This window comes from Nothoprocta perdicaria, unplaced genomic scaffold (genome assembly GCF_003342845.1).
Source record: "Nothoprocta perdicaria isolate Ctin4 unplaced genomic scaffold, notPer1 scaffold_54, whole genome shotgun sequence".
Classification (NCBI taxonomy): domain Eukaryota; kingdom Metazoa; phylum Chordata; class Aves; order Tinamiformes; family Tinamidae; genus Nothoprocta; species Nothoprocta perdicaria.
Genome location: NW_020455799.1, coordinates 4,228,014 through 4,238,630, shown reverse-complemented (window position 1 = coordinate 4,238,630; position 10,617 = coordinate 4,228,014). Strand labels below are relative to the sequence as shown.

General features: G+C 39.0%; 1 protein-coding gene across 1 annotated transcript in view; it reads left to right on the top strand.

The window, feature by feature from the left end:
- Positions 1 to 31: 31 nt before the first annotated feature.
- Positions 32 to 10,617, top strand: part of SYT14 (synaptotagmin 14) — a 64,565-nt gene continuing 53,979 nt past the window's right edge. Inside the window, exons 1-2 of the mRNA XM_026048445.1 lie at positions 32 to 87; positions 8,568 to 8,615. Coding sequence (XP_025904230.1) covers positions 75 to 87; positions 8,568 to 8,615 — 61 coding nt within the window. The 5' untranslated portion in view covers positions 32 to 74. The remainder of the gene's footprint in view (positions 88 to 8,567; positions 8,616 to 10,617) is intronic.

Genomic DNA, 10,617 nt, shown 5'->3' with positions numbered 1-10,617 from the left:
AGCGCCTGTGCTGCGTGCGCGCTGGGCTGCGCCGCGCCGCGCCGCGCCGCTTGGTACGGCCCACGGCGGCGATCATGGCGATTGACGGTAAGTAGGCCAATAACGGGCGCCCCGCGGGCCCGGCGGCCCCCTGCTCTGCCCTCCCCCGGGGGCGGCGGCGGGGGAGGACGAGGGAGGCTCCCCCCGGGCTCGGGGTCGGGCCCGTGCGTGCTGCGAGGCTCTGGGGAGGTAAATAATCGCGGCGCGGCGGCTGCCATCCCTCCTCCCGCCTCCTCCTCCTCCTCCTCGCCGCCTGGCGGGGGGCGGCGGGCGCGTGCCCGGGGGCGCTGCGCTGCGGCCGGGCTCGGCGCGGGCGAGGGCGGCTGGTCCCGGAGCCTCCCCGCGGCCGCCGGGGCGGCGCTCGAGTCGGCGCCGGGCAGAGAGGCGGCAGGGAAGCGGCGGCTGCTCCCTGGAGCCGCTGGGGAGGGACGGGTGTCTAGGTGCCCTGCGCGCCCCGCAGCGAGGGGATGTCTCGGGGCAATGCGGAGCGCGGCAGCGAGCGGCGGGTCCCGGAACGTGGAGCCTGAGCCTCCCTCCCTGCACAGGGGGCTTCGGCCGCTGTTTGGAAAGTAATCTGCCCCGCTGGCCCTGAGCTCTGTGAAAACTAATCCCTTGCTCAAGGGATGTGCCCTGTGCTCTCCTGGGTGCCCTGTGCTGCGAGCTAGCAGCCTGTGTGCAAGCTGGTCTCCCCAGTTCCCTCTGCTTATCGTTTTTATTGCCCTTTTTTAAAAAGGAAGGAGGCAGAGTTGACACTTGTTGGGTCTCTCTGGAGAGGGTTATCTTTAAAGACAGGGCTTCTAAGCTTTGTTTTGAAAAACATCCTTCTAGAATTGGAGAGTGATTTTATACATCACTTAAAAATTCCTTTAAAAAAAAAAACCCTTAAATTTCCAGCAAAACAAGGCTTACAGACATGCAATGTCCTCAATGTTTCTTTCTGAAAACATCTGTTTTTATAGCCAAAAGAACCTAGGAAAAGAGCGAAGAGGGGAACTGCTGATGTTTGTTTTGCATGTGGGATGTTTCTGCGTTGTCGGTTTCCGTGGATGAGCAAATCAGGCCTCAGTGTGTGAGGAGAAGTTGCCCTGCGCAAGCAGAGCTGCCTCTTCACCCCGCCTTGGAAGCTGCGCGCACCAGGAGCCAAAGTTGGACAGCTTTACATTGGCTAAGCTCTTCTCTGCTCAAAAGTCAGCTTAATATTATAAAGAAGAGAGGAAAGCATTCTGCTGAGTCTGTGCTTATTAGGTAACTCAAAGCTGGGAGAGACAATGTCCGCCCTTTGAAATCTGACAGTATTTGCAGTTTAGGCTGCCTTTTCGCAGAAACCTGTGAGAATTTGTTACAGATCCGAACATATTTATGTAAAGATTTAAATTTTGTTATTAATATTCATAGAGGATTTAAGGCATTACTTCTTAATGATTAAAACATGTACCCTGGAATGGATTAAGCAATCCAGCCATTCAAAAGAACATGGCACTTCTTGTTAGGTCCAGGGCAGGCTGTCAAAATAGCCAGGTTCTCCTGGAGGCAAGTAATGAAATTGCAAAAACAAGAGCTCTGTTCTCCTGAGGATTTGGTCTGTAGATTGCAGTTAAAGGTGAGGCAAGACATGAAAATGCAGTCGTGAAACTGATCTGCTATGTTTTGATTTACTTCTGTTGCTCAAGACATAAAATAAAATGAATATTTCTGCTGTAGCAGGAGTGTAGCATCCTCCCTTCTCCCTCTCCCTGCTTTTTAACTGAGTATCTGATTACTACAGATATGTTAGTAGGTACTATGATTTTTATACTTCATTTTAGTGGTCTCCTCCTGGTCGTGTAATCGTATCTTCCTTAATTGTCCTGTTTAGCAGTACTGCTTCCCCATCAGCAATGTTTTCAGATCTGTGATATGGGTAACTACTGACTGCCTGAATTCAGGATCAAACTGCAGAGCTTCTTCTTGTCTAAGGTGTCAGAAGGCAGAATTTGCACCATGTCCAAGCAAGTGTTTGCGTGGTTTAACAAAGTAATTGGAGAAAATGCTTCATTTTAAAGACCATTCCATAGTACAAGTTTTTTGGTTTGTTTGTTTGTTCTTAAGCCACAGGAAATAAGAAAGATTTGTAGACTTCTAATGGAAGGATGAATATTAAGCATTTTGAAACTCCTTGTAGTGAAATATGCATCTTATATTTGAAGAGTACAGAAAATTAAAGCAGCTCACTTTAGGATATGCTGTCTGCAAAGAATCAAGTGCTTTTGTCTGTTTTAAAAATATCGGCATACCAGTTTACATTAGTTTAACTGACATTTTTGTTTTTAAGGTGAAGTCTTTCCTAACGAGTTGTAAAGAACGAAATAAGCAAAGTTATTTTTGGTCAATGACAATAGTTACTTTTGTGTTGTGATTACTGACAGACTCTTTTAATATCTGGTATACTTCTCTTTTCCTAAACAAACTTAGTGTTTGTATTAAATAAACGTATATTAAGTTACAAAATACTTTTAAAAATGTTTCCACCTTTTATAGAGGCAGGTTAAATTAATCTCATGTGGGCAGTATCAGAATGGGAAGGAAGACAAGTATCGTAGTGTGTAAAGCAAAATTGAAAACGGACATCAGAATAGTAGTCAGCTTCTGGTAGAAAAGGGAATCTTCTCAACTCCAACTGCCTAAACTGGAGTCTAGAGGCAATTTACTGGGACTGTGAGGAGACAATCAAGGAGTTGCTTCTGAGACCTGACAATCCTTCAAAATCAAAATTGCTCTGTTGGCCTGTTGCCCTGGCCAGGTGAACTGGATTTCGTACTGTTGTTCTTGCTTCTTTGAGCAGCGGTAAAACTTGGGCACCTGCCTCAACAACCTTGTTAAATTGAGGTCCTGGTGAAGAGCTTGTAATGGAAGTCCTGTTGTGCGTAGGAGGGAAAAGAGGTTCCACCGTGCTGTAGGTGAAAAGAAAGTCCCATGGAATAACTTAATAGAAGACAGCTTTACGCTGCAATTCTAAGGAACATGACCTGCCATATTTTCCCCCTGTAATTCCATTTCTATAGTAGTTTACTTTTTTTGTTCCTGCTGCAGTATGCTGCAGGCTTCCTCATGTACCTAGGCCTTTGAATAACTTGGGCTTCATTCTGCACCTGCTCAGTCTCTCTGAAGTGTCCTCAGCTGGGTGATGTTTCTGGCAAGATTGTCCTCCTCTCTTTCCTCGCATGCTTGCTTGGGAGCAGACCCTGAAGCTGTTCGTACTATACATGGATTTATGGGTTGGTGGGTTGTTTGGTGAGCGCAGTGGTCAGTGGCTGTGTTGTATGTGGCTGCTGACTCTCAAGAAACTCTGAAATCTTGGAAGTATCAAGTTCCTACTTCTTCCTGCCAATTCTGGTCTGAGGGAGCTATGAAATCAAAAGCAATGGAGAGACTAGGCAGGAAAAAGACTAATTATGTAACCTTCATTTCCTTGGGAAACAAAGGCAAGAATTACTAAATGAATTTTTATTGTAATTTATGCATGTAAGAATAAAAAGGAATTACATAAAAGCTATATCTAGTAGCACACATCATAATCCAGAAAAAGAAATGAAAGTAAAGAGTGCTAACCTGGCTGCTGTGCTCAGGTTAGAGTATCATATGTGGCCTGTAGGTTGAAGGTAGCCCGTGGAACAGTTTTATCTTGCCTCCCAAGTAAGCTGGCATATTCAGGTGTCGCTGCGCTGTGCCCTAGAAGGAGGTAAGATAATACAGAGATCCTCAAGTTAGCCCTGACCTGAATTGGCTGCAGTGCTGCCGAGCGTGCCGGTGTGGCCAGGGCAGGTATTGGGAGCACCAGCAGTATTACATAAAGGCTAAGTGTAAGAACTAGTATTCTCTACCAATGTCTGCTTTAAAAAAATTAACTGTGATGGGGATCACATACTGGGATATTTGGTTTGGGCATCCATGCAAACCCTATCCAAGACTTGGTATCTTATCCATGTTCTTTGAGTAGGGGACTGTTTCGGGAATATTGCCTGGTGTTAATTTTCTCATTGTTGCCATTGTAGGTATGTGTCCCCCTGTTATGTATGATAACAAGTAAAGCTGTGCCATATACAAATTATACAATCTCTCGTTGGATTTGTAATGTCATGGGCTTATTGAATTGGAAAGCCATTAGATCTCTATCTTGCTTTAGGCAATGCTGCTTAAAATCTAACCTCTAATGCTCTAAAAGCTGCTTTTGAAAAGCTCCCCATGGTCTGAGTTGAAACTATCATACTTCTTATATAAAGAGTTGATCTGTTCAAAGTGGGATTTTTCCTAAACTCAGATTAGGTTTTGAATTTTACCTTTACTTTAGCAAATTGAACTCTGGTGCTCTACATAGGCATATAGGTAAACAAATACCCAGCGGCTACCTGATGAAAATGTTGGCCTGTGTTACTTGTATGTGTTTTGATCGACAATTGTAACGAAGGGGGAAAAGAGCCTTGTGGTCTTTAAGAAAACTTTACATTCTTTAGCTATGAAGTCATATTTTCTTTTCACTTGAGTCTGACTCGCTGTTATTCCTCCAGTTTTGGCAATGAATGATGCAAAGATAATGGTCTTCCTGAATATTGACTGGACTTTAGTCTGAACTGGGCAAAGGTCCAATCTTGTAGATCAAAACAGATGTGCAGGTAGGGACTGAAGTAAGGATTTCTACTCAGCAATTAATCATTGCACTTTCCAATTTTTAATTATTTAACTCTTGGAGGTGGGAGAAGTTTTCTGCTTTCCTTGTAAATCTTCACATAGAGAAAGCTTGTCACTTTTTTCAAGGCTGCTTTTAGACAGAAAATGATTTTTGAGGCTATAGACTAATAGGTCATTCTGCAGAGGAACACGTACTTCAGTGTTAAAAGTGGTAGGTTCAGTATGACTGGAACAATGTCTTACAGGTAGTTTTGTACTCCAAAGTAAGCTTTTTTCCCCTCTAATAACTAGACTATTCTGAAATCTTGATAGTAATTTTGTTTTTTATCAAAGTTTCATCTTTTATCTGAAATGAGACATCCAGATAATGCATTATGCAAAAAATATATACACATAAATAATCTTATTTGATTTAATTAAAATTATTAGATGTATGCTTTTAAAATAAAGGATTGAGTCTATAGTCCATTTATTTTTATTTTTTTTTTAAATTGCTTCCTAACTCATTCTTCTGAAACTTTGTTCTGGACTTTCCTTTGTCAATAACATCTTTTGTTGTCAACACCTTCCTGTTTAATTTCCACAGCATTTGCTGTCAATATCCATTGCTTGACTCTATTTTCTAACCTGTTTTCATTTGCAATGTACTAACAATTATTCTTGTAGTTGCTGATTCTCCTTCTACTTTTTTGTTTTGTTTCATTTTAAAGATTGCACAAGTTTTATGTGAGGTCAGATTTCAATACTTTCTACTGTGTATTTCTACTGCTGGTTATATTTCCTGCATCTCTTCATTTCTACTGCTAATACCAATAGGTATTTGAGACCAAGCTAAAGTAATTTCCAACCATTTATTTTAAATGTTGTTATTATTTAGGGTTTGCAGAAAACTGGAAATTCATGTGATCCTGGGCAGAAAGGAAGCTGGGTTAATATTATTTTTGGGATATGGGGAGGAGGTCTCTGGGAACATCTCTTTTCAGTGGCATAGTCTCCTAGTCCTTTTCATTTTCTTTCTTCTATACCTCAGTGGAGGTGGTTCCAGTTAATTCAGTGGGAGTTTCAGGCATATTAATACACGCTATACATTGTGTTAGGCTTTCTCATTTGGGCCCCATTTGACGTTTCTGTGCCATAGCATCTCTATTTTATGCATTCACTGCACAGCACTGTTGCTTCCTTCTCGCTGCACAGCCCTGCAAGGTAGGGGCAGCTGGGGGGGCCTTAGCCGTGCTCTGTCTTGCCATGGGAGCTGTGGCCCAGGGGGGTTATGGCAGGTCCTTGCCCAGAACAACGTGCTTTCAAGAGGACTCTGCTCTGAGGTCCCGCTAAGCTCTGTGATGTAATTACATTATTATAGGGCACTTATTTTCAGAACCACCTACTGACATTTCTGCTGAACTCAAAGCATAGCAGAACTTTAAAAGTTTGAATTGCACTCGTTTTAAAATGGTGTGCCTTTTTTTTCTATTTAATCAATTTAAAATAGTGTACTTTTTGATAGCTGACTTTTTGTCTTTTTGGTGCAATGAGTTGTGATAGTCATCTTTGCAAATACGGACTTGCTACAGTAATCTCTGATATCGTGAAAATAAATTTCGTCACGTATTTCAGCTCCCTCTAGTTCTAAGCAAAACTTATGGTCATTTTATTGCACTGTATATTTGAATGTTTTATTTTGGGTACCCTCAGTGGTACTGCTTTCTTGAAAGATTCAGGTGTAGTGTTAAAAGTGGCATTCTATAATGACTTAGTCTTTTAAAGTTTTTTTTTTTTTTTTTAATTTGCATAAATCCATGTTCCAAGTTGGTAAGTTGCATTCTTCAACAATTTGGACAAAGCACTACATAGTTTTGTACGCAAAATAACTTTGAAGTTTAAAGCATTAAATAAAAGATTATGTTTATAGATAGAATAAAATAGAATCAATAACTTCTTAAATTCTAAATCAGACTTGAATTTTAATTAAGCTTGAAAGTGTGGTGGCCTACCACTACATTAAATTTTACAGGGTTGAAATGTTACTTGAATGTAATTGAATTTAAGAGGGTCATAGCGCTGGACCTGTGGGAGTTGTTGGCTAACCATATTGCAAACAGACTTTTCAACTCCTAATTTAAGACTTTAGCAGTCTGAAGTCTTGCTATTTTGCAAAATGCTTTCACATTTTCAGTTTAGTCCTTTCTGTGGGTCTTTCAAAACTGAAAGTCTCAGGAGTTAAAAAGACAGAAAAGCTTCTTTTCCCTTGCTGATCTGTGAGTAAAAACAAGGTGTCGAAGGTGTATTAGTTCCTCAGTTTTGAGGAGCACTGGGGAAAAAGAAAAATCTGTTCAAACCGCTTGAGGATAAGTTTTATTTTGTTTAATGAATTGATTAATTTCAATTACAAAAGTTTAATTTTTTTTTAAAGTAGCTCTTTATGTTTTTTCTTTAACAGTTGATTGGAAAACAATTTCAATCTAAAAGCAGTTTGCGGGGAAAAAAAGTGTAAAAACTCTTAAATAAAAAACTAAGATTTTTCTAACCTAATAAAAAGCAAAAAATAAAATGTAGAATGAATTCATGTTAGTGTAAGTTTAGATAATATGTATCCTGTGATTGTATAAACTCTATTTAGTTGGAAAATTATCATATCTTAAATTTCTCAGTCATTTATATGCTTTTAGAAAACAAAAGGTACCAAGGCAAAAGCTAAAACTGGAGTAGGTATTCTAAGCTGAGCTTTCTTGCCTGCTGATTTCAGTGGTGATTGTAACATACAGTTCAAGTCAATTGCTGCTCGCTATCCCTTTCACTATGATTTCTAGGTGAATTTCGTGTGTCATCTGACTTATCTAGCACCTGCTATTCGAAAAACCCATTCAAAAGTTTCCTTGTGGCCTGTATCTCATATTCCTGAATATTAATAAAAAAATACATTCTTCGGTTAAAAGGAGATGGTTAGAGTATACTTAATCTTTAGTATTGAAAAACTTCTTTCCATTTATTGATCCTTTTTATATTTTTTGTCCAATATGTACATTACCTACATATCCTTAGAAGGTAATTTTAGTTACAAACATATGCTTTTAACTTTTTAAAATAGCAACTTTTACTATGTCAATTGTGACTTTAAATATTAGTTGATATCATAGAATAATTTTGATCCTTTTTGGTGGACTGAGGGAGAATAAAAAACAAGTGTATTCCACATTCCTTGAGTTGGAAAGGATTTTCTTATCTAAAGTTTATTCTCACGTGTTGTAAAGTGTTTGGAGTACTGTATGATTAATATACATGGAGTAGATGTTTTGTGGTCTCTTTGAAAACTGTTTCGTATTTAAATGAGGCTGCAGAGAACATTATTTGGTGACCTAGGTATTTCTTTACAGTTCTGCATTTGTATGTTGCTAAAAATCAGTGTTTTGCTGTCAGTGGAAGAAGACTTAGAGGGCATTAGGGTATCTTGAAGATGTAGGTCATACCTTGATAGCACTTGGAATTTTAAGGTTTGCCCTTGGGAATATCATTTGAAAATATATTTTTTTAGAAGAGAATGAAATCAGTAATGTTGTAAATGTATACAATATAAATAATCAAAATGAAAACAAGCCCTTTCAAGTCTTGCATATCAGAAGAATCTCTTTAGTAGTTTGTAACTGTCTGTTCTTCATTCTGTAACGCACAGTGGTAGAACACGCGTTCTCCTGTATCAGACCTTTTTAATATTATGGATATTCATTTAGCAAATTTTGAATTTATATATGAAAAAAGAACTCTGTTTGCATTTTTCATTAAAAATGATTTTATAATTTACTCTTTATAAGACTTAGAGACCAAGTATTTTATTTGTTAATATTTTCTAATAATTTATTTCCATATAGGTGGAGAACGAACTTGTGGTGTACATGAGCTAATCTGCATTAGAAAAGGTAAGCAGTGGTTTGTGAAAAATAACATTTGGCTTGTGAAGCATACAAGCGAGAAATCAGCTAGCCAGAGTTACTATCTTACGTTTTCTAGGATAGTGTCAGACCTTTGTGTTAGTCACTGATGGTGATACAATCAATGAGGAAAAGAAAAAATCATGCAATAAGCTAGAAATGTGAAATTCCAAAAGACTTTTTTCACAATAAAAATGTTCTTCCTATTCTCACTGAATTACATGGAAATTCTGAATGTTGTCCAGCTGTGTTTGGGTTTCTGTAGGATTTAAAAAAATTTTTTTTGTAGTGATTGAGATTTGTGATGATGCTTTAAATAACTACTGTAATAAACTGCCAATCTTGGGCTATTTTCTTCAATTCAGATCCGAAAGACAGAAGCTGTTTTGAAAACGGCTATAGGTAATGAAACTAGTAGTTGTTAAGCAGAATAAAACAGAAACATACTTGAGAGAGCTTTTAAAAGTTTAAACTTGAGTTACTGTGACTGAAGCTGCAGTTTGATACAGCTCAGCAGGTCTGCAGGCCAGATACTGTTTTTTTGTTCTCTTCTCTTGCAAGCAAATATATTCCTTTCTGCTTACCTTGCAGTGGCGTTGCTGGTGAGCCACTGAGCATCTGATATGAAGACTAAGCTTTCAAAAGAATTATTTCCTCAAAATGAATATTTTCTTTGAATTATCTCATTATTACGTCAGAAGTGTCAAATGGCTTTTAAAAGGAAGGGAATGATAAAGTGGTGGCTGAAGACGGCTGCAAGATTTCCTCTTTCAGCAGCAGCTAATGCTAGACTGCCTAAGCAGCATTGTCAAACTGTATTGAATTTGCTACAAAGAAATTTTGTTTGGCTTTTAAATGTAGCTCAGTTTCCAAACTGTTCACGTATACAGCATTCACTTGGCGAAAAATGGCTTTATTTTCACAAGTCGTCTTTTACACATTTAATTGGACGAGTAATTGAAAGAGTTGTATGTAGTTTGATAGTAAGTATTGTAATTAAAATCAACTTTATTTCTTCTTAAAAGCTCTGATACATTCTGTTCTTGCTTTCTGTAAGAAAACGTCTTTTTTTGAGGAGTTTGCTGATGCTCTTTTGTTTACTTATCTTTTTCTTCTCCGCTTTATTGCTGTTGGTGTCATTCTGCTGCCCGTCAGTGCACACGGTGTTCTGTTTTCTTGCCTTAATAGACTCTTTTTAAAATTGTGAAATTTATTGCAGCAGGATGTTCAGGAAGCCCTCTGATGAAATTTCAAAATCTATCAATCATGCTAATGCCTGTTTATTTCAAAGTACTGTACTGACTTTAAGAAAAACAATCTATGTTCTCAGAGGCAATGACTTTGATTTTATTATTAATGGAAAGCTAAATTGAAGAAAACATGCCTTTTCTAAGGGTCTGTGTTATGTCTGAACACTTGCACCTAATCTTTTGTAATTTGTGACATTTAATAGTGTTTGCATGGGACCTGTGTTTTAGTTTTGGTGATTATAAATTGGTCCCGAGAAGTAACTTCTTGCTACCATTTATATCTATAGTGTGCAGAGTTCATTCTTTCTTGAAGCTCTCCTGACTATTCTAACCTGGGGTGCCCAGTTCTGTCTCTGACAGGTTTTTCCTCTTGGGCTGTGTGAAGAAGATCCATTATTGTGTCTCCTCCCTGCTCACCTGCCATAATTTTTGTTGATGTCAATTTTTCCATTGAGGAAAGTGCTCTGTAACAACAAATCTTTTCCAGCTGTTGAGCAGTTTTATCCTTGCTTTTTCTCTAGTGATTATCTAAGACTTCTCATCACCTGGTACACACTCACAGTGTTTTTATTGTCTTAGCCAGTGGTCAGACCTCTCTGGAGTATCTCATTGCTAGTTGTCTGGCCTGTTTGTTTGCCAGGATCTGAATGTGTGTGCAAGATCCATGTTTACCCTGTCATACATGAAGGCTTTCCTAACATGAGAATTAATGCTGCCAGGAATCTGGAGCTCATCAAATC